This window comes from Polyodon spathula, chromosome 39 (assembly GCF_017654505.1).
Source record: "Polyodon spathula isolate WHYD16114869_AA chromosome 39, ASM1765450v1, whole genome shotgun sequence".
Classification (NCBI taxonomy): Eukaryota; Metazoa; Chordata; class Actinopteri; order Acipenseriformes; family Polyodontidae; genus Polyodon; species Polyodon spathula.
Genome location: NC_054572.1, coordinates 1,066,227 through 1,090,744, shown reverse-complemented (window position 1 = coordinate 1,090,744; position 24,518 = coordinate 1,066,227). Strand labels below are relative to the sequence as shown.

Genomic DNA, 24,518 nt, shown 5'->3' with positions numbered 1-24,518 from the left:
ACATCACTGTAAGTAAGCAGTGCTGCACCTTCGTTTAAGCCCCTTTCTCGTTCTGGTGTTATGCACACGATTCACATTAGTTCCAGAGCTCATGCAGGTGCAGGCTCATGTTTCTGGCACATTCCGACATCAAATGATATGCAGCGGCTACTTCTCGTCTTCTCGTCTGCTATCAACGTGCGGGCTGCCAGCTTGTGAACATTCCTTCCTTTTTTCACGTTTGAGCACAGGTTTAAATGTACCTTCATAAAGTCTCTGTAGCTAGATCAGCATGGAAAAATGTGGTTCTCTGCTGAGTGTAATGCATAGAAATTCTAAATAGCAGTGGCAGCCTTTGTTACTCTTTCAGTCCGTTCCAAGCCTGTGTCTTAATCTGACACCCAGCTTCAATTAAACAGCTGGCTGCAGCTCAGGACTGCTCAATTCAAGAATGTAGGACATAGAACAGGGTTCTGGACTGGAGAGGACCACATGGGTTAATGCACTCGCTTCTCATCTCTGCTAAAGGCCTGGCCCTGCAAAGCAGCTTCATTGCTGCACATACATGCCTCAACCCCTGGCATGGTCATGTACTGGTCTGTCTTGCTGTGGAGGTACTGCAGTATAATACATGCATAATAGACGTACAGTAGATGTAGGTTTTCCAGTTAGCATTTACTGTATAAAATGTATTCTTCTTCTTCCTATTATTTTTTAAATTAGTATTATTTTTTTATTTTTTATTATTTTCAAATAGACTTAGAAAGTTGCTTCATGTTACCTTGTGTCACTTCCTGTGCTGTGCAGCCTCACTGCCGTGCCGTACCTAGCCTCACTCCCTCACGTCCATGGTCCCAGCCTCACTGTGGTCGATGTCTGTGCTTCAAACTGGTCACATCTAGTAGAGTGTGTTCTTTCCATCAGCTATAAACCAATCCCCACAACAATGCAGTGTGAAAACAACCTGCAAAAAAAAAAAAACATTTATAAAACAGCTTTTTGTTTGGGGTGCATTCGTTATAGAGACCAAAATGGGCCATGTTGGAAAGTTTTTAATTGTCATCTGTTAATTTAACAAAATAACGTGCATTTTATGCACTCATGTGCTGTTACTTAATTTGCACAATGAAAGTGAAATTTTCTCTTTTCAAAAAATAGCAGTTAACTTAAAAAATGCTTCAATGCATCTTATAAAGTCTCCCCCAGTAAAAGCACAGCAAGGTGTAATAAAGGACTGAACACTAAATCAAAATGTTTCTGCGAGGACATGTCACCACAGCTTGCGATGCCATGAACACAGTTTATAAAGGTAAGCTAATGCTTTGCACAGTGTTGGGTGGATTGAATTGAAGTTTATGGCATTTGTGGTGTTCTTTTTTTTTCTGCACAAATCATGCAATAAGAACGGTTTGGACAGGTTAGCAATATATTTGTGTTTTGTCTGATTGCACTCGCTATCCGCATTCACCCTAAAGGGACCACAGAAGAGAATTTATGTTGCTCTGTCTATTGCCATGACACAGAATCTATTCTACAAGCTTCTGCATGTTGGATGAGCAAATGTGTTCATTTTTATTTTTGGCAAGAAAGTTATACATACCAGAATAGAAGCAAATAACAATGCCAAGGAATTCCCACAAGTAAGTGGCTCCCAGATTTTAAACAATGAGAAACAAAGCACCTGAAATACTGTGGGCAGGTTTACCCTTCCTGTTTCTACCTGTTAACATAATGAATTCTACACATCGGCACAAGAGCCAGACAGCTCCAGAGATATCGAAACACAGCAAACGACCAAACAACAACTGTTATGATGCTACCCTTTCTGTAAAACAAAACTACAGATTTAACAAAACTAGCTAAAAAACACACACACACACACACACACACACACACACACACACACACACACACACACACACACACACACACACACACATTTTTACAAAAATAAAAGCTTTAACCTTTTGGTAAATGCTTTGGCAATACTGCCTTTTTTCAGCTCTGGGTTTACAGTTATTAGTTAAACAAGGCATTTAAATAAATGACTACAACTCTGAGGCAACAGGCCAACTGACAATATACAGTTTGTAGTCATTTGGCCAGACCCCTGCCGTTTTTGATTTGGTTAAATGCCTGACTTAACAATATGTATTCCTTTGAAAAACCTTGTTGCAGTTACAACAGTGGCACTATGCGTTAAGCAAACATTGGAAATGTAAATTCATACAGACATACATAAAAAGACTTCATATTTGAGGTACTTTGAAATAGCTAATGTACCTTATATAGCTGCTCTTAGTGCAGAAAGACAGCAACAGGATAGTGTATTATAACACAGTAAGCACTGCAAACATAGTGTACAAATGTGCATATTTTAGTTTAAATAAATACTTTGATCAATTATTATGATGATTGTTTACCTTGTATTTTATTTTTAACGCATTACTTTCTACAAAAATATAAATTATTTGGTTCTCAAACTAACCAACAGTTTAAGGTTTAACAGCAAAACTGCAATAATAATAATAATAATAATAATAATAATAATAATAATAATAATAATAATAATAATACATTAGAGGATCTCAAATCAAAATTAAAATCATTACAAAATAATACACACAGCATGCAAAAAAATACTGTCTATAGTTTTGCCAAATTCTAAGAATTTCACAAACCTAGTGTTTACATTTGTTTCTGGTTTAGGTTAAAACTAATTACAGGCTGGTTAAACACAAGTTCTTTCTGAGTTTCAAGCTTGAAGGAAACACAATAATCAGCCTTCAATGTAATTTCCTGTTGAAGACACTCTTGACTTGAGGCAGTCTCGCGAGAGAGAGAGAGAGAGAGAGAGAGAGAGAGAGAGAGAGAGAGAGAGAGAGAGAGAGAGAGAGAGAGAGAGAGAGAGAGAAAAGACGACAAGCTACTGATAAGATAACTTTCCCAAGCAAAGTGAAGACGGAGGCAGACGAGACAAGGTCATCGAACCAACACAATTAAACGGGGACTGTCATTCTTACAGACAGAAGAATAGACTTGAGCAGAAGTCCTCACGAGAACTTAAAGGACAACTGCGCGAGTGAGAAAAAGTAAACTTTAAACAGAATTACAAAAACCTAGCAGTGTTTATTTTGAGGGGGGGACGGGGGGGACGGGGGGAGTTCAGAGATCATTAACAAAACCCTACAAAAGTGTACTGCATCGATTTTACAATCCTAAATCACTAGAAAGTCAGAGAAACAGGAGGAGGGAGGTTTAAATACAAAGTACAATACTATTAGGAGAACACATAACTAAAAAAGAAAGAAAGAAAGAAAGAAAATAACAGCAACACGTAGAATGAAATTGGTACAATATCACTGAAGATTCTAACTGCATCAGGTACGTTTTCTATGTTTTGTTTTATTTTTATTTTTTAAGAATTCCCAAACTTAAAAAAAAAAAAAAAAAAAAAAAGAGAAAAAGTTTCTACACGTCCAGCAGGTTTTGTAAGTTTGGAGACTGACATGTGTGGTCTCGTTTCCAGAAGCCAAAACACTTCATGCTATAAGAAACGAACAATAAGATATTATTGTTTTTGGTACTGTGAAAGCTTGCATGCTTTTTTTTTTTTTTTTTCGTCATACAAACAAAGTGTTACGTTGATGTTTTAGGTGACTAGTAACCAGTGACGCCTTGAGAGTTTGGGACAGTCCTCTGTGTTTTTATTTCGTTGTATTGTCTGGACCAACTTGGGATATTTAAGGATTAGGGTTTACTAACTTACTAGCGCTATAAGAATAAGACAACATTGTTGATGTTATTAACTTATGTACATTAGACATGAATTCTGTAATTTGTTGCAGATATATATATATATATATATATATATATATATATATATATATATATATATATATATATATATATATATATATATATATATATATAAATATACAGGTAATAGAATTGGGCTCCATTTAGACTTGAGCTGTAAATCATGGTTGGCTTCAATTTTCAAAAGAAAAGAAGACTGGTGCAGGATAAATGGTGAACTATGATTGCACTCCTGTCTTTCCCATTGCATTGCCAGATCTAGCTCTAACCCTGTTCCTGCCTGTCCCATTGTATTGCCTCACCTGGCTCTAACCCTGTTCCTGTTTGTCCCATTGTGTTGCCTGATCTAGCTTACTGACAGATGTCTCAGGTGAGAAGTGATCCTTCAAGCTTGCCTAATTCATCCAATGAGGACCCTGGTGTGGTGCCGAACAAAGCCAGGCCACAGTGCGCAGGTAAGGGGTTCAAAAACATGAAACTGTCCCTGGGCGACCTTTATACAGCCATGTGATCCCTTGGGGCTTGCTCTGGAACCCTTGTTTTGTTTAGGGTTCTGTAAAGAACCGGAATAGGTTTTGTGATACTTAAGTTGGTCCTAGGATAACTACAAACCTCAAAGTCTGAGCTAATTGTATTGTCACTGACAAAGAAATTTGTATGAACGTTTCTTACAGTATTAAGCATAACAACTTATTAGGCTGTTTAGCGGGAAAAAAAGTACAGTCAGATGTTATCTTTAACTTTGAAGATATTGTCTTACAGAGCAATAACGGTTTGAAAGTTTTGCTAACCCATCAGTGGTACTCATGCATATGCCTTGCTGTGAGATCTGACAAGGAATAATTATCCCTCAACAAAAAGAAGGCGAGAAGCTCAAATCATTTCAAATGACAACGTTTCATTTTGCCGCACACGAATGCAATCGGCATTGAAATGTAAATTGTTTCCTAAAACACCCATAATCACGAAGCATGTGTTTTTCTTAAATGACGACTATTATTATAAAAGGCTCGCTTTAATTTAAATAGACCTATAATACAATAGAAACGGCAAGGAGATGTGATTATATAGCAGACGCATGGAGAGATACTTTCATAGGCAGGACTCACTGTTCAAAACTTGGTAAGTGAATTTGTGGAAATGTGCACACTTTTATCAATTTCAGAATGATCTGCTTTGCTTTAAATCTAATGATCTGTCTTACTCAGATAATGTTTCATGTACAAACATGTTCTGTGTTTTTTAATGGGGTTTTACTCAATGCCAGTTACATCAGCGTTTCACACAAATTCTTTAGTTCTTATTACCCTTGCAGTACCCCAGTGTAAATCAAAAGCCCGGTTAAGCATAAGTAAGTATTGTGAAGTCCAGAGAGGTATGGTAAATCAATTTAAAAAGAACTTGTTAAACTGTGGTAAATGCATACTATAATCATGGGGAAAAAAGCATGGGAAAACTGTTGTAAGGGTATGCATAACTAGTGACAGGTCCAAGTTTTTTAAAAGTGCAAACTAGTGAGAGAGAGAGAGAGAGAGAGAGAGAGAGCAAGCGAGCGAGAGAGAGCAGTTCTGCTTCTAGTAAAATAAGTGTAAGTTCAGGTTAAAACTTCTTTCATCTTAGGTTAAAAGAAGGTGACAATGTCGATAGACTTTTCTTCACCCTTTTAAGTGGCCATTTCTGAGACTTGGACTGAAGTTTGGCAAAGCAAATGTGTGGCTATTCATAGAGGTAATGAAGAAGCATCAAGGGATTATGCAAATCTGTGAGCCAGTAGGGATGAGTCCAAGACCGAGGGACTGGCCACAGAGGCATGCAGCCACTTCTACCTAAAACCCACTTAGCCATTGCACTATCCCTGCCATTGAGTGCACCGCGGTGTGAGACTTGCATACACCATGCTTCTTACAGCCCTGCAGATATTGATATTACCCTTTCAAAAGAGGTTAGGTGGAAGAGATTATCCAACGACTTGAGCTGCATAACTCTTCCTTTAGCTAAGGGGGTAAGAATCTCGGTTTTAATGAAAGAGGTTCAATCCTCTTGTTGCCACTCAACTGCCCTTGGTTAATAGATAGAACAGAAGGATTCACATGCTGTACGGATGCTCTTGACTAAAGGAGGGTTTTGAAACAGAAACTAAAGATTTTTTGTTATTTTTTTATTTCCTGCTAACGAGGAGGTGTGATTCAAAGCAGGTCATAGAGTTCTGAATCACGCCACCCAGTGTGGGTATGTTATTGTTGCATCACAGTGTTCACTGTGTTCTGGGTGAGGTCTGCATATCACACCTCTGGTGCACAAATGCCTTCATAGAATGTTTTCAGCTTGAGATCTTTAGTCATAAGACCTATTAGAACAGCCTGTAGCAGTCTCTTAGTATTAAAATACTACCCCAGGATAAACCCACATGCGGAGAGCCTGGCCAGGTTTGCTTAGTGCTTACAGCTAATATGGTCTTTTCAAAAACGGTAATATACTTGCTCATAATTGTAATCTCCTTCATCTTTTCATTTGTTGTTGGCTTTTCACATTAGTGGCTGCAGTAAAAACAAGATTCTGCGCTCAGATATTTCACCTTAATCATCTTGACCTGAACGGTCTACTTTCTAATAGAAATACTTGGGCTATTATCAGACTAATCTGTGTGCCAGTCATTGCATTGCAGTCCTTGTGCATTGACCAGTATGTTAATGCTTTATGAATACATCCCCGGTTCAGTGGGATTTGAAAGCGGGTTCGTGCCTCTGCCCGCTGTGCCATGCATTTTTCAAAAACAACTTATTCAATTACTGCACATCAGCCAGTTTAAAGACGGTTCTTATATTGTAGTCCTGGCAATGGTGGCATGTATTGTATAGTGTGTATCTTACACCCCAGGTACTTTTGCCGTTTTGTTGATAGCAGGCTCCCCAGCTGCATTTTAGGTGAATTCAGCTGTGAAGATGTAATCAGCTTGCCTGTTGATAGTGCTGTTGCAGAGGATTTAATCAGGCGCACCGCTTTGAAAAAGGCTTTTTTGCTAGCTGCTGTTATCTGCAGCCTATTGTTTTTGACTGTGCATGGTTTAATGGCGTCATGGGAATACCTCTCATAGACTCTGAATGGATTCGCTTGCACGTGCATATCATTAGTGTTATGGTTTATCTTATGATTTAATTCTCAGCAACAATAAATGCTTCTTAGTTTAGCAGACAAATATTTAGACAAAAATATATTGTCCAACAACGTTGATAAGTGGATGAGAAACGTTAAAACATGAGAAAAATGCATCGTACATCCAAGAAGGGAATTTTAAGAAGAAAAAAAAAACTACATTTTTGTATAAATATTTAATTTTTAAACTGCTACAGCAATATAAACAGCATGGGTTTTGGGTTTCAGTTAGCTTACAGTTTTCTTTATAAAATAATCTTCAGAGAGTTTGGAGAAGTTCCAGAATGCTGCTTTGAACCTATTATGAATGTCTTGTTTTCAGTTTGTATCTGTTACATGTGAGATTATAGCCTCATTGTTTTAGCGTGAATGAGCATCAGCAAGACAATAAGATCTGTTACAAAGTTATTAACTTACTCGAGTTACATCCAAGGGGTGGCTTGATTGCATATTATTGCGAATTACAATTACACCCGCGGGGTCGTCACAGACTAGCTGATTCATATTGTTGAATTGGTTCCCACAGTTATTAATTACAGCGCGAGACACTTTTTTCACTGTACAAACGAACCGTTCTTTCTATGTGTGATGCCTGTGGTGCACACCCGCTACAGTAAAGCCTTGATTATCTGAAATCCAAACAGCCCCTAGGTAACCTGTCTTGTGAGCGTTGATAATCTGCCCTGTTGTCATTGAATCACTGCTATTTAGAGAACAGTCCTGTATTCTATGTTATATATTTACAGGTAAAGGGGTTGAATTAGATATTTTTAGTAGGTTGACAATAGAGTTTTTACTACAATAATGTTAGACTACACCTTTTAAAACCAATATTGCTATCATTGAACTGAAAACGTTGTGCTAGAGATTTTACAGGTTGCTATTTCTTGGTTCTGGACAAACACCCGTGGCAAAAAACCAAACAAAAAAACCATTGGAGTTTACGATGTTAAATTTAATTGTTGATTAAAAAAAATATGCAGGCCGTCATTGCACGCTAAAAGACCTCCTAAATATGCAAATCAGGGCTCTCATAATAACAATTTATTACTGTCCTTAATTATGCAATTAGGGATATGCCCTGCAACTTTCTAATGACGGCTCAGTGAATTCTAAGGGGTCATTTGCTAGTGCAGATTTACCATTTCAGAGATTCTATTTTTTTCACCAAAATTGTAAAGATGTCGTTTTATTCTCTAGCATTAAAATTAATGAAACAAAATAAGTAAATAAAATAAAATAAAATAAATATCTGATGTCTTCCATTTTAGCTTTGTTGTCTTTACAAACAATTGTGTGCGTGTTAGAACAAGAATATTCATAATTGCGCCGCAACTCGGAGCCTCTGTGACAGCTGGCAAAAGCCATGGTGCCACTGGCATATGAAATAAAATGACGGCCCTTTTTAAAAAGCATTTCAATATGTTTTTTTATAGATTTCTGTGAGGCAGTTGCTATAACACAGTAAGCCATTAATTGGAAATTTGGGATTCAAAAAAGTAACAAAAATAGTTAATACTAAAGACTACAGCAATTATCTCAAAACGGCAGTGATACAACTAAACGAAAAAGGACAAACTACCAGAGAAATAGCAGAAAGACTTGGTTTACCGCAAAGCACTGTGTGGGCTATTATTGACAAATACAGGAGAACAGGAACTACTGCAGCTAGCTCCAGGTGTGGAAGACCAAGAAAGATTTCTGCAAAATCTGGAAGAAGATTCATTCGAGCAGCCTGGCAAAATCCCTGGATTACTGCAAAAGATTTGACACAAGAATTGAGGAAAGATGGTCAAGAAATTCACAAGCGAACAATTCAATGATACCTTAACAAGATGACTGTCCATGGGTGAAAACCGATAGAAACAACACACAAAAGAAAGCGATTGGAGTTTTCCATTGAATACTTGACGAAGCCTTGTGATTTCTTCAACCAAATTTTATGGTCAGATGAATGCAAAATGTTACTTTTTTTCACCAAGAAAGCAACAATATGTTTAGGGGAAAAAGTTAGTCATGCCCAGTGTTAAACATGGTGGAGGTTCTGTGATGGTATGGACTTCTTTTTCTTCCTCTGGCACTGGCGATCTTTGCATTGTAGAAGGATCAATGAACAGAAGTTGATATTCAAGCAGGATAGTGACCCTAAGCATTCAGAAAAGTCTACAAAGGAATTTATGAAAAAAAGGAAGATTACAGTTATGCACTGGACTGAGATTACCAGACTTGAATCCCATCGAGAATCCCATTGAAAAAGGAAAACAAAGTCGATTGAAGAACTCAAAAGCTGTATGTGTTGAAGAATGGGCAAAAATATCTCAAGAAAGATGCCAAGAACTGGTTTCAAAATACAAAAAAAGACTGCAAGCTGTAAAGGAAGCAAAAGGTGGGCACACAAAATACTAACGTAAGGGTGCCCAAATATTTTTGTCAAAGTATGACATTAGTTTTTGCATGTTATTTTTCATTGTATGCATGTTATGTAATAATTTGTTGTTTTATTATAAAGCTGAATCTATAGAAATCAATTTATTATATTGTAAATAACTGATACTTTTGTCTGTGTTCATACATACATTCTTATTTATCCTAATGTGCTGAAACTTGGTACAGACATTCTTTAGCACACAAGGGTATCAGAAAGTCATATTTCTGTACTAATGCATGAGTTCTGGTAACTGAGTCAGGCCTTGCTCATATAAAGGCTATTTCGTCTTTTGGTACTTAAAAAGGCATGTAAATGATAATACTTTGTATGGACATTTAGTTATAGTGACCAGTCTTTGTTCCTTGTACTTACAGTAACTTGTTAAAGTCCATTGTGAAAGCAACATTAAGGTTCTGGTTGTTGCATGATTAATGCGTGTCTATGCGCAGTGTGTGTGTGTGTGTGTGTGTGTGTGTGTGTGTGTGTGTGTGTGTGTGTTACTGAAACAACTAAAACTGCTCAATGATACTCAGAACATTGCTGCTTTTTAGAATGTAAAAGTTCCAGTTATATTTTACCTGCCACTTACAGCACTGGTATTTACCCCCAGTCTGAGAAACAGACTTACTGTGTGACTGATATAAGGCTGGTATTTTTAATGTAGAATATCTGCCACGAATGGCTACAGGAGAAATGTTATCTTGGCAGGAAGTTGAAACCCTCCCCTCTGCTTTAAAATCCAAGGTGTCGTCGTGCCAAGTCCTCGCAAATCCTCTGAAATGATATCCACCTTGTTGAAACTCCTACGGGATTTGGGCAGAGCTGGCAGTGAAACAGTGATTTACAGTTGTGTTAAATCAGTAGTGTTACTGAAGCATTTCTGAAGCAGATTGACTTCTGGATATTGTACACATGTACTGTTCCCTTTTTTATTCCCTCACTTTATTTTAAGTTTGAAAGGCTGGGAAGATTCCAAACACACAACACAACACATTACTCCCCCTCTGTTAACCAGTGAATTATAAATGTAACCCAGATGCATAGCTTTATGTGATGTGATTAAAATTCTCTCTTTGAGAGTGTCTGTGTCTGTGATGTGGGGCTGGATTCATAAAGTGGTAATGTACATGCACAGAACTGATAGCCTGCAGTATCTTTTATTAGTTTATTCTTTTTTGCATGGGCCAAGAATCTGTTACAGGCGCTTTTCATATAATATATCATAGTACAATTTGTCTTTCCCTTCCATAAACCCAAGTTTGTTCAGTGAGGCATCCCTCCAGGCTGTGTCCAGTTTTCTCTTGTGCCTGGAGTGTTCCTGCGGTGGCACTCGGCAATACTACCTGGAGCATCTTCCTGAGTTCGTAACACCAGCTGCCCTGTGTCTCACTGTAGCACCTTCAGCCCTGGAATACAGTTTTAACAATTTGTTGTTGTTGTTGGTCCCAAACCCCCCCCACCTGGCTCCAACTTGCAGACACACCCAGTTCCTGCAATCTTCAATCTTCAGCTAAAAAATGTGTTTTGCAATTACGCAATGGACTCTATTCAAAATCAGATTGACTCCACATGCTGTGTTCTGTTGCCCTTTTTGCCAACAAGAAATACAGAATGTGTCACGTCAGTACTAAGAACGTCAAACAGTCAATTCCGTGTCAGACCCAGCGGCGCTAATTAGGAAAGACAGTCTATTCAATTGATCCAAATCCAGCCACCGGTTAAATACTAAATTAGTACCAAATCCATTATTTTACTTTTAAAGGCAGTTGCAGACAGTGTTAGAGATGTTGGTGCATCCCATTCTTTTTAATGATTTAACCTGCGGATATGTCTCCTGTGTAGAGTCTCTGAGATGAAACACTTTGTTTGCTGGTCTATCCAGCCGTACAGATTTAGAGTAACAGAAGAATTGCTTGATAATTTAGTCAGGGTAAAGGCCAGCAATACAACCACCAGCTGGGGCAAGAGAAGTGTCAAACCTATAAGTTTGACAAACACAATTCAGTGTATACATTTTTACAGCCTACTTCCCAAGGTAAATACGAGGCTCCAAGCTATTCCTTGGTTCTCTGGTTTATACAGCAGTGTGAAAGCTGATTCTGGCACCAAATGTGCAGTTATCACCAGGAAAACATGCTTTCAGATTTACTGGACCTTAATTACAACTCCAATACCTGCAGGACACCCACTCCTTACAGCAGCAAGTTAAAAGGATTGCACTTAAAAAGGGCTATGCGTGCGGAGGGAGGCAGTGTCTGACAATCATTCCTGCAGGCTAGACAGACAGACAGGCAGACTTGTTCTGTTACAAACAGATTCATTCATTAGAACAGAAAGGGGTGCACACTGGGGGAGGCAACTTCTCTCCAGTGGCAAAATTAGGTAGCCAGACCTCTACCCTCATTAATATTGGCAAACCAATAACCTAATAACATTCATCATGCATTGTATTTTAGTTTTGTAAAACTATAAGAAGCTATGTCAATTAGACATAAGCTTTGGCTAGTTCACAGTACCCTGAAGAAAGCACTTCCCAAAACTCTGACATTGGAGGTCGCACCTCAATTGAGGGTGGCTCCTGCAGGTCCAGAAGGTGAGCTCCTGGGCCAAACAGTTTGATCATCCCATATCAATTCAGCGTGTCAATCTTTGAATAGGCAGTGATGATGTGGATTTAGAAAACCCTGCTGTATCTGGTCTGCCCATCAATAGATAGATCAAGTGTCCAACATATGCTAACACTCATGAATAGGAATGATACCCTGACCATCTTCTTGGGCAACACCACCTTCTTTATTCTCTTTCCAGGTCTGGTCTCTCTAAAAGCTTCAATGCAGTTTTTTTTTACATTAGGAGATGCTGTTTTTGTCAGACAGTAAATAAACTACAGCTGTGTTCAATCGGGCTGAAATGAAACCCTAGCTTGGAGCCTGCTCTGAGGTTAGAACCTGAAGTTCTGATATAAAAACACATGTCGCTGTGATGTAGGGATGGCAAATTGTGTAATTACCAGTACATAACGTTACCGTTTGGCATCAGAAATGTTATTCAGCGGGCAGGGACCGCATTGTTTGGTAGGCTAGACTTACAGAAACGATTTGGTTTCTCATGTCACTAAAATGGATTGGATCCAAGGCACCTCTGAAGTGTTCAGCTGCAGAGGAAGTGCAGTGACACACACTTTATTGGGCAGGATAGCATTTTTAAAGAGAGGTGTCCAGACATACACCATTTGTTTGTCCATGGCTTGCATGAAAATGTGTCTTCGAGTCTTTGCCCTTTACAGATAATATCCATTTCATTCCAGTTATGTGGGCGAAATGGCACACCACCTCTGAGTTTAGATTTAAAGATCTCCTAACCAAGAGGGTGCGGTATTTTGTCATGATGCGGAGCAAAATATCATATTAGTTATCAATTGATGACACAAAGAGACAGTAGAAATGTAGTGGTTTGGTTTACTTTGGAAACAGTGTAGTTTAGTATTTATAATACTGGGACAAATATCTGAATATTTAAACAAACACTGCTTGAGTGTATCAAAATGGTATCATGCAAAGCATAGCATAGCTGCTGTATTGCATGGGTGTAATGGCTTTAGATGGGGACCTGTTATTTATCCTTCAAGCACTGACTTTATTTGTTTTAACCCACTCCCAGAGGAAGATGAGAAAGCTGCACAAACAGACAATCAAGAAACTCACAAAGTTGTAGAGAATGGAAACAATAATAATAATCTACTAGACGCTGGGACCCCTGACCAAACTGTAACATGTGAGTATGTTATTATTACTGGATTATCAGTACTAGTATTACAGTAAGTGTGCTCCTACATAATGTATGCATGGCTGTTTATCCTACACATAAGTCCATGTACCCTTACCAAAGACATGGAAGATCATAAATGCAAGTTTCAAGCAAGAACTATGCAATGATGTCACAAGGATTTTACGCAAGCTTTTCAAGAAGGGTTATAAAACAGATAAATGGATCACTCAATTCTGCAAGCTTTGCATTTAAAAAAAAAGGCGGCATCTATATAATCTGCATCCTTTTTAAAATGCAAAGCCATAATACTTGCACAGTTCATGCTTTAAGCTTGCGTTGTTCTCATTTTAAACTTGTATTGTACGGTCGTGCATGCCTTGCTTGATCCGAGCATAATTCTTGCGTTCAGGTCTGGTATGTTTGTATTTTGTCAGTGTTTCAACATTCCTAAAGCGTTTCATCAGAAAGTTGGTAAGGATCACAATTTGTTTGTGCAAGTTTAACACTGTGAGATAAAAAGCTACAGAAATTTTATATCAAGGATTTCAGAAGAATCGGTCAAGGCTGAATCATAGCAAACAGCCGGCAGAGCCAGTGAACATGACTCAGAGCCTGGAGATTCAGGCTTGGATCCCAGCTCGGCCACTGACTCACTCACTGTGTGACCTTAAGCAGGTCACATCCATCAGTCGTATAATCTCGTAGCAGGACCTCCCCCCCCCCAATGAAAAACAACATACTACATCTGAAGGGCTGTCCCCGGTAAACCTCTTCTCAAACAAATACAAAAGAGAAGTTTGTGAAATACAAAGTTTTTTTTTTTCTAGCACTAAATGTAAATTCTTAATTTATCAACCCAGAAGCTACAGTGCCTATATCAGCTGCCCTTCCACAGCCTCTCTCTTAGCAAGTGACAACCCTTGGCCACTTGAGATATTTTACCTTTGTTTTGAGTAGATTTTAAAGTTACCAAGTCAGCAAGAGGAATTCTCTTTGCGTTCAGTTTACACTTCTAACCTGAAGAAGTGTGCACCACATGAGGACCAACACGGCTATTCACATGTAGCCAAGAGTATGTACAGACAGAGTATGTAAAGATTACGAGATGAGTTCACCGGCTGCATGGTGACACAATTTCACAGCTTGTATAATGCCGATTCTCCTATCCCACAGTCATTGCTTGCTTGACTACACATTGCAGACTTCCTTGTTGAATGTTGTAAGGCTTACTATAGCTGGCTTATGGGATTCATATGATGAGTGACTAGCTGCTGTTTCTGTTCAGTTTTCAATGGTGTCAAAACTTCACAGCACCGGTGAGTCATGAGATTCTGAACCAGGAGCCCAAAGCCCTGCATTAACCACCATTTTATAAGCATTGTACACTTTATAGAAATGTACAGGATCTGGACAACAATCAAGAAAAATATATATTTTTTAAAAACTGCCAATAATGAAACAGCGGCAGGTGGATTAAAATGATGTCAATGTCATCTTATTGAGCTTAATACAAACTTGAAGAAATGTACAGCCGCAAATAATGTAGCTTTTTAAAAAATATTGCTGAGTGCATACTAGCCCATGGTTCGATTGAAACCAAAACATTTATAAGATTTTAATGAGGCCATTTGGTGTGCGTTTTTCTATCCCAGTTGATTCACTGACTGTGCGACATGCAGATCAGTGGGTAGAGCACAGTGGGAACTGAAAGTATGTTGGGTATAATAGAGTAACTCAAAATCAAAGGTGGTGTGTACAGTGTTACTCCATTCCAGCACAGGTCCCAGTCTTTCACGCCAAAGCAATATTGTTGATTCTTACAGCTTTAAAATCAAAGAGAATATTAATGTGTTCAGGGTTTTTTTGTTTTGTTTTGAGTACTTAAACCTGCTTTCTGGAGGGTTATGGTTTTTTTCATTACTATTTGTAGTAACCATTATCTCATAACGGGGGGTCTAATGTTGTGCAATATAGAACATTATTGACCTAGAGGCATTACAGCACCCCCCGAAAAATCACGTCACGTCTGATTTGCGCTCTTGATTCTTGGCCGACTGTGTCTGTTCAAAGGCCATAAAAAAACAAACATCACTGCATCAAAGTGTTTACTGAATACTGTGTTTTTACAAGACCCTTTTCATCTAACAGCACGGGACAATGTATTAGGGATTGCCAGAGATTTAAAAAACTCCCAACTTGTCTGGAAACCTCATATCATACTCTTTCAAACCCGAGAAAATGGCTTTTGCTAATTTTTTTTTTTTTTTTTAGGTAACTGCTTTCTTGCTGTTTCTACTTTGCTTCCTAATAAAGTGTCCAGGAAGCCGGTACTGTAAACGACTGCACTAGAGCACATTAGCAGCTTGCACAAGGTTATGATTTTTTACTTAACATTAGCCTCAGTTGGATTTAAATCCCTGAGTGAAAACCGTCTCTTCATTATTCCACTGACCCACTCTCAATCAGCCTGAAGGAATGCTTCATTTTATTTTTTTTTTGCGCTTCTTGGTATTTAAGAGAACATTTATTCAATCTTTGCTGGGCTTAAAGCTTAATTCCTGACATCTTTCATTTATTAATTATCACACTTCAGAAAAGGACCTGTCATGGGAAATAAACTTCTTAAAAAAAAAAAAAAAAAAAAAAAAAAAACCATCCTTGAATTACCAGTCTGTAATTTTCTGATTAGAGTTTTCATCACTTTAGATTGTCATTGAAATGAGGTTCGTTAGGGATTAGGGGGTATTCGGTTGCTGACACATCCAGGCCTCTCATTAACAGCTTAGGTCTGGGCAGTAAGAAAATAAACCCAGTCTTGTGGGAGGGAATGTTACTGTTAAGAAAGTGTTATGGTGCCGGGCTTCAGGTTTCCAAATAAATCTCTACAACTCACTATCAGAAGCTTCCTCCTTCCACCACCCCCGAAAAACAGATTTATATCAAAGTGCTGCCAAGTGTTGCTGGGCCACCAGAACACTTTAGTGAAAGAAAGAACCAAAGAAAGCGGGAGTGGTCAGCAACATGACTCACCCTCATCCTCATCCCATGGCCACACCTTGGACTCCAGGGCTGTGCATTCAAGAGAGGCATGAATAGACCATGTTAATGTGCCCAAAGCTCCCTGACTTCAAAAACACGGCATTTATTGCTATATTTTCAGCATGTTTCATTTGTAAGCACTTACACTTCTACTCCAGCACCCTTAATGTAAACAGAAAAGCGGCTGCACTTGTTAACTTGTCATATAGATACAGACCCCTAACTCACATAATGACGAATTTATCCTTGCAGCTTTAAATAACTAACGAGTCCTACCACTATCCATTAACAAGATAAACATCTGAAACAGAGACGTTGCATTGCAGGTTTAGTGGAATCATTCCCTGGGTGTCTTGGTCATTTGCAGATTGCATTGTCTAGAAAATTGCTTTTATCTTCCTTCAATCTCATTAAGCATGAATAATCAGGGATTAAATTCAACACTTCAAACATCCATCTAAAAGCGTCAGTCAGGTGCTTTATTCTTCCCATTTCTGTCCTATAAAATGGTGCGTAGATTTCGGGAAACTGGGTTAAATGCTTCTTGAAATGTAAAAGCATCTTTCTTGCACAACAGGATCTGGCTCCTTGGAGTATGACTAAGGCTCTGGCCTTTGATGCCATGCTTGTTTGTGTTGTTGTCTGCCGCAGACTCCCTGTGGAGAAACCCATAACTGTTCTGAAGCACAAGTCTGCCTGCCAGATGCCCTGGAGACTGAGGCATACTCCTGGCTTGTTTTCTGCTGAAACATGGGGGAGAAATAAAGACTTTTTTGTTCCCCAGCTGGGTTGAGAAAGTGAATTAACTGTCTTGGTACCGGTGTGGTGTGGAGTTAGGACGACATGGACCATGTAAGGTCTGGGTGATGTCATCATTAAAATAGGTGCACATGATGTACACCAGTATTATTTCCAGTTTCTTTGTCATAACCTCACCTGCTATCCATCAGTCTGACAAACTTAAAAAAAAAAAAAAAAAAGAGAGAAAAAGTTTGAAGAAAAAATAAAAAAGGAGCACCAAGTAAAACAGCGTGGTGTCAGTAAAAGTGTTTCTTATTAGGGGAGAGAGAGACTGTGCTGCTATAATAAGCTTTTACATCTTCAAATGAAAACGATGAAATAATATGATATTGACGGTTTCGCAAGCTGAGGTTTGCAGTATTTTTTTTTAGGCTTGCACTGCTGCCGTTGCTTGGATCATTTCTTGTGTGATTCATGTGTTTACAGTGCAGTCTTACAGTTTAGCGCGTCAAACCACAGCATATCTGTTTGGAGCAAAGCCCCGCCCCTGCCATATCATTTTGCAATGAAGCCCCAGGATGATTGACACATTGGACAGCCAATCTAAGACATAAAACTATACAATCCCACTATCATGTGACTTTTTACACTCACATCACATGTTCCCCAACAGCCTGAACACTGATCTGCTTTGGCGGCAGCAAACAAAATACAATTCGTAGAATATTTTAATCTCAGTGTTTTCGTTGTTTATGCAGAATGGCTGAGTCTAAAAGTTGAAGCGACACTGATAGTGGTGCGTCGGTAAAGGAAGGAGTGCCCTTTAAAACCTACTCCACCAAAGAAAAAAAAGTAAGCACCTGCTTACTAATGGTTATAACGTTCATATACGTTTTGTTATACATTATGTAGAAAAGATATTACGAATTGGGCACTGAGGTGAAGACGTTATTAAGAAGCATTCAAAGTTCATATTGAATTTTGAGATACTGTTATTAAATATGCAGTATAAAATATGTAAATACAACCCCTCTCCCCCCTCATAAAAAATGGCAGGTGTGCTGTTTATCTTATCTGTACTTCTTCTGAGTTCTGCAGTAATTGGTTTTTAATGCAGCCTTGTTAATTCACTTGGATTAAATTACCCATTTTAATTCCACGCTCCTTTCTAACAAATTATATTTATCAAATGCGTAAGGCATTCAGTTGGAATTCATTATACATTTTTGTGGCTATTATTTTAAAGTGTTACCGTATTCTCTGTACCTAACGTGGACCTGCCACTGGCCATGCATCATACATAGATCTCTATCTGACTTCAGCGCAGTAAATATTTGTTGATGTATATAATTACAGAATACATTATCTGCTGCCACTGGACAGCAAGAAGGATGTTTATTTTTATTTGAATCCATCCCTAATTTGACAGGAGTGCTCTTCAGTTACTTTGTACAGTATTTCTCCCGAGTTTCCTTCCTTTTTTTGGACACTCAATCATGTAAAGCTGAAGAAAGTGACAGCCAGGCATTTCCCCTTGGAGACTCAGTCATGTCACAGTGTTGCACTTTAAAATGAAATTGAAACTCGTCCTTCCTTCCTCGAGTATTCGTCATATGACAGAGAGGAATCTTTAATGTGAAGTACAACCTTATTAAACTGGATTGCTAAACTAAATCATTCCAGCCATTTGCTGGATTTTATATGCTTTCGCTGGCGATAGATAAATGATATGGCTTGCCATCCTGAAAAGTTTGGGTGAAGATGCAGAGACCAAGGCGCCTTCAGTGGGTTATTATAATAAATACATGTCTCTTCTGGTGTAGTCTGGGGTGATTGGGTACTCCAGGGCACACAATATTGCTTCAGGCAGGCATCTAATGGGGCAAGGATTCCTCTGTCCATTAAGTGAAATCCCAGGTAAAAGAACAGATCAAAGAAGACATGTACCACTAGGCGATTCTTAATTTAAATGCCCCTGTGTGATTTTGACCTGCCCAACAATATTTTTTTTTAATGATTTGTACAATAAATGCAATAATTGAGTTTTGTTTGAACATCTTTTACTGCACAAATGTGTGTTTTTTTTAATGGTTAGGTTTCAGCACACTTCTACAATGAGTTAAAACAATTAAAAAGAAAAGTGATATTAAGGTTACATCATGGTTACAATGTCCCATTCGTTGCAAATTAAAAGGGAAAGTGACTTTAGCCACACTATCTGAACCTCTATCTCATGGCTTTGAAATTCCCAAGAATGATACGGTGTAAGTCCCAGAGCAAGCAGCTATGAGGTGAACGCTTCAAGTTTCTGACTCAGATTCAAAGTGAAATGTTTTGAAGCTGACAGTTTTGAAAGCAGTTGGGTAAATAGTTTGTGTGAAGGTCAAACAAATAATTTGGACTGAACAAAAAAACATCCTGCTGTTTTATTTAGATTTTATTTTTTCATTTTGGCTTCATGTCTAATTAGTATGTCTTGAACGCAGGAGTGAAATATACTGAACTTTGCAATCAGATGCCAAAATCAACTTCTCTTACTAGTTTATATTTACAAAGGAACACTAGTACTTCTGTAGGCAATAAAGCCACAGAGCTGCTGTGTCTGTACTTGAGAGCTTGACCTCTCTGACGGCGTTGAATCAGCTGCTTCCTTCTGTCCTTCTGCGGGGTACCAGACCCAGAGATATTTAAAACAAACAAGACTGACTTTTATTTTACTCTAGTCTAGTCCTGTATATTTTAAACATGTTTTTACTCAAAATCAGTATTAGCACGATCTTTTGTTGAAAGAAAAAACAAAACCATTTTAAAACTAATAAGAAATATATTATTTTCATTAGCTACACCACGGAAGACAACCAAGGGTATTGATATTTATAAAAAGAAAAGACCAGAAAATGAAAAAGGGGGGTTTGTTGTCTTCCTCGTCTTGAGCCACATGCACAAGAGCTATGAAAAGGGGAAAGGCAGAAAGATAAAGAGGGGGGGGGGAGCTGGGAGAGTCATCTGTAAGTGTGCAGGCAGATTCAGCTGTGCAGTGTAATGGTCCAGACATGAGAAGTCAAAGCAGTTCAGTGTTGCGCCCTGTGGATGCAGTTACAGTAAACACGTGGTTTCTCATTAATACGCAATCCCTGCTGAACTCTAAAAGCTGTTTTCCAGAACTTTTTACTTCATAAGAATAAATCTAGCCATTGTTTTAAAAGATCTGCCCCTTCCCACCACCTTCCCCTGCTAGAACAGGATATAACCTTCAGCGATTCAAAGAGGTCACCCAGACAAGAAGACAGCAAGGCTGTGGAAGGGGCCCTCTGTTCAGGGGAGGCATGAGTTCTGCAATCGAGCGAAAGGAGGTGATCAGAACTTGACACATTTGACAAAGAAATGTGTCGTAGTATTTTGAGTTCACATTAAACAGCTGTTTATTTATAATGGGATGCACAAGCTTCTACGATGAAAAATGTGTTTTAATCTGGTAATCTTTTTCCTTTGGCCAGATTCCCACATCATAGAAGCTGCGTGATGATGGGCAACATTAAAAAGTTCCTCAAACAGACAGGCAAAGAGAGTGAATTACAGCAACAGCCTACTACAGAAACTACTGTATCTACTGTAAAAGTATGTCGAGTAAATAATCCCAGGTAATGATAACAAATCCTGAATCGTCAGAAATATGGATTTCAGGACTATATATTCGTATGAGCTTATATAAATATGGGTTTCAGGACTATCAGCGAAGGAAAAAAACCTTGACTTTCCATTGCTTCACACTGACATGTTTTGTTTAAATCCTATATAACTGGCAGCAAAGCAAGTTCCTTTGCATTCTGTCAGCTTGTGTTGACAGACACTCTGGCGAGCTTCAAAAGGTCAAAGCGTTAACAGTTCTTGGTTGCTTTTCTTTTCCTAGGTCAACCTCAAGCACGTCCTACGCCGTGTAACACCACACTGGAAAGCCTGTCGGAAAACGAGGCCTTCTTGCAGAACGGGATGAAGAACCTTGCCCGGAAGAATGGTGTGAAGAATGGGAGCATCAGCGCCGGCCAGACCCCCAGGGTCATCTCACAGGGGGGCTCTCAGAAAACGCACCAGAAGCTGCAGTCCAAAAGTTCAATCAGCAGCCAGAACAGCAAGAAAAGCCGGAGCAGCTCCAAGTCTGCAACGTCTCGGCTCCCTGCGGAGTCACAGGATGGTACGGGAGCATGCCCAGGCTGTCTAATGAATCTCTCAGGGGGCAGACAGAAGGCTTTGTGGGGGTCCTCAAACCTCACAGTGAAATATCATCCTGGGGGAAAAGAAAACAAACATGAAATGTGTTTGTTGACCAGCTTGTGGCTAAGGCTGATATAAAACACAATTTAAACAGATCTAAGGTCTAAAATAATTTATTAAGATTAAATAAACATTTAAGTCTGTAATTGTTAATGAAACATTTTGTTCTATAAAAGTTATTGATGGTAAAAAGCATGGGTATTTCCTGGTTAATTAAGCTTTTATTAAAAAAAGCGGTATTATAAATATGTCTATAATATTCCATAACATGCATGTGTTTTAAGAAACTAATTAGAAACTAAGTCAATTAGACACAATCAGGTACAAGAAACTGTCGATAAAACCGAAAGGCTTGTCTGCTTGACATAGTTTCTCCTCAGTTCAACCTTAGTATAGTGAACACCTGTCTCCTGTCTCCCCCCGCAGACTGCTGTGTCCACTGTATCCTGGCCTGCCTGTTCTGTGAGTTCCTCACGCTGTGCAATGTCATGCTCGACTGTGCTACCTGTGGGTCCTGCTCCTCGGACGACTCGTGCTTCTGCTGCTGCTGTGTGTCGGAGGAGTGCGGCGACTGCGACCTGCCCTGCGATATGGACTGCGGCCTCATCGACGCCTGCTGCGAGTCAGCAGACTGCCTGGAGATCTGCATGGAGTGCTGTGGGCTCTGCTTCTCCTCATGAAGAGCCTGCAGATCACTGCACTGGGACCGCGGCACGAGCCGCAGATCAGGAGAGATCTCAAATGGAATGGTGCCTCAAATACAGTATGGCGTGTGTATGCACAGTATGTACATGCTAGGGTATATGTTGTGATGTATGATTCATGCAGAATAGCCCTCATGTGACCTGCAGGAAAGGGCCACTCTAATATGAGTTCATATTGCCTAAGGCTAAATAGATGACATGTGGGTATTTGCATATGTGCATATTGGTGTTCCACATGGGCTTAGTGGCGATTCTAGTACAGGTGCGTTTTTGTACCTGGACACAGACTTATATTTTAAATTTTATTTTATTTTATTCTTTAAAAGAAAAACTTAAAAAATGCTGCAATAATTGTTTGATGTAATAGTCAAGCAATCTTTCAAGACTGGAAAAAAGTTAATCCTTTAAAAAACGATTGCATCGATGTTTGTGTTTTTAATCAAGTCAAAGGATGTTTGACTGTTCTGAATACAAATATATTCAAATTCTTGGTTGAGTGGAGGAAGGGGCAGGGTGTTGCTCAAGAAAGTTCTCTTGAATTGTTGTCAAGTAGACGTTGGTCTTATCTTGTCATTCCTTGGCTTAAATGATACAGCAAGAAAACTAATTGTATTGCATATGGGTTTACCTTGTTGTGTGGAGTTAGTCTTTCCTAGACCAAGTCTGTAGTGCTCAATAACTTACTGTAACCATGGCTTAACCTTGCTTAAGTGTCGCATCAGTAAAGCACAGTAAGCCTTATTACTGTGCACAGCTCAGTGGTACTGTAAGTGTGTTACAGCAGAGCTACTGCATGCTTTTTCCATTGACTATCCTGACTCATCCTAGCTGTTTTAAAAGAGTATTTATTTACAACCAGTATGAGTCATTTGGGTTCGGGGCTAGCTAGGTCTTTTATCATGTGACTTTAGCAGACACAGGCATAAACTGTTTTATTTGGGAAACAACTTTGTGAATAGGATAGCAATGTAGGTATGCTCAACAGTGTTTATTATTATTATTATTATTATTATTATTATTATTATTATTATATTTCTAGATATAGATCCATGCAAAATGGTTTAATTTAGCAGAACGGTGCTTCTAACAAAACCCTCCATATCATATTCTCCTCCCCCTACTACTACTACTACTAATAATAATAATAATAATAATAATAATAATAATATTAATAATATGTTCTTCATAGTCTAACAATAATTACAATCAAGGACCATACATGTTACAAGAAAACAGAATGACTGAATGTGTTATTAACAGAGTATATGTATGTTATCATTTTGCTACTAAAATGCAAAGCCAATGTGCATATGTATTTAATGAAATGTGTTCTCATTATATTGTTATTCGAGTTAGAGTCTTTAGGGGGGCTCATTCTGTAGATTTGTGTTCTATAGATTTAGGCTTAAAGTATTGCTTTCTCAAGATGTAAATTGAAGCTACAAAATGAACATGTTGCACCCTGTTGTATAGGCACCTTAATTCGTGTATTTGTTATAGATTACTTTGTATTAAAACAAATATGGTGAAATTAACTTTTTTTTTCTTTCTTTGAAGCATCATGTAAATATCCATGGAGAGGCTCATCAAATCCTCTCCATAGAGCCACATGCTTTTAATGAAAATTAATTAATTTTTTGGTTTATGTGATTGACATTCTCTTTGTAGATATCTGTCTTAATTGCCTTTTAAATTACAGGATCGTTATGGGTGTGAAATGACTGTGATTAACTACTGCTGTAAACAGCATGAGCACCTCATTAGAGTGCATTCCTTGCTTGTGAGGGCTTGTTTAAACTTGAGGGAAGTGTGTAACGCCATTGCACCGCGTTCAGAGCGAGGCGTTTCTGGTTCTTAACATTATTAAGAAGATGGGAGCGCTTCTAGTAAACCATATTGCCTTATCATCCAGCTACACATGGTATAAAGAAAAAAAAATCTTTATTTTCAAATACTGGGTGTAATTTATTTGTTTTGGTTACTTACGTTAGAGATGAGTAACACATTACACGCGTGGTTCTCTAGTCACATGTCCTTTGGAGTTGCACTGCATTTACGTGCATTTACAATGTCGTTACTATGTAAACGATTACAGTGCAGTGCGGTTTCTTGTGTTCAAATCAGAAGGAGTTGTCAGTTGAGGAATCAGCAGACCTACTATGTCAAGTGGTTTAGTGTAAAAAGACAACTTAGGAGTTGAATAAGCTGTGCTTTGTTATAGTACAGTTGTTTATATTAGGATATGAAATTCCTTAATGACCAGTCACAGGGCAAGTGTGTCAATGCTGTTGTTTTAGACTTACAAATATTTGTCTGTGCCTCTGTAAATTTATACTGCAAATAAACATACATGTAAGCCGGTCAGTTTAGGTACATGTGAGCAACATACTTTGAGCAGGGAAGTCCCGGTATGGTTTGTGTTGGTTATTTTATGCAAGATAGTTAAATAGAACACATAGGAGCTCTTAAGTGAACCTCCTGGGTTATTTTTCAAAACTGTTTTTATGCATTTCGGGTAGCATGTGATTAGGGTTAGCGTTTGATAACTACTGCATTGATAACCCGTTCACTCGGGAGTGATGCAACCAAACAATGAACTCAAGATTCCAAGACAA

General features: G+C 38.6%; 1 protein-coding gene across 2 annotated transcripts; it reads left to right on the top strand.

The window, feature by feature from the left end:
• The first annotated feature begins 2,861 nt into the window (after positions 1-2,861).
• LOC121304747 (myoD family inhibitor-like) lies at positions 2,862-23,434 on the top strand. Of its 2 annotated transcripts, none has more exons than XM_041236125.1 (5): positions 2,862-3,071; positions 4,149-4,253; positions 13,040-13,153; positions 20,838-21,119; positions 21,626-23,434. In XM_041236125.1, exons 2-5 carry the CDS (start codon positions 4,160-4,162, stop codon positions 21,877-21,879), a joined length of 744 nt encoding a protein of 247 aa, XP_041092059.1. In that variant the 5' UTR covers positions 2,862-3,071; positions 4,149-4,159; the 3' UTR covers positions 21,880-23,434. The 2 variants fall into 2 exon arrangements, with proteins under 2 accessions (XP_041092059.1, XP_041092058.1); XM_041236124.1 differs by having other exon boundaries at positions 2,862-3,363.
• Positions 23,435-24,518: the final 1,084 nt, after the last annotated feature.

Excerpts from the sequence above, each read along its gene's own strand:
- LOC121304747 (XM_041236125.1), top strand. The coding sequence starts at position 4,160 with ATGTCTCAGGTGAGAAGTGATCCTTCAAGCTTGCCTAATTCATCCAAT. Across the intron at positions 13,154-20,837 it reads CCCTGACCAAACTGTAACAT|GTCAACCTCAAGCACGTCCT; the intron begins GTGAGTATGTTA and ends TTCTTTTCCTAG. Across the intron at positions 21,120-21,625 it reads CCCTGCGGAGTCACAGGATG|ACTGCTGTGTCCACTGTATC; the intron begins GTACGGGAGCAT and ends CTCCCCCCGCAG.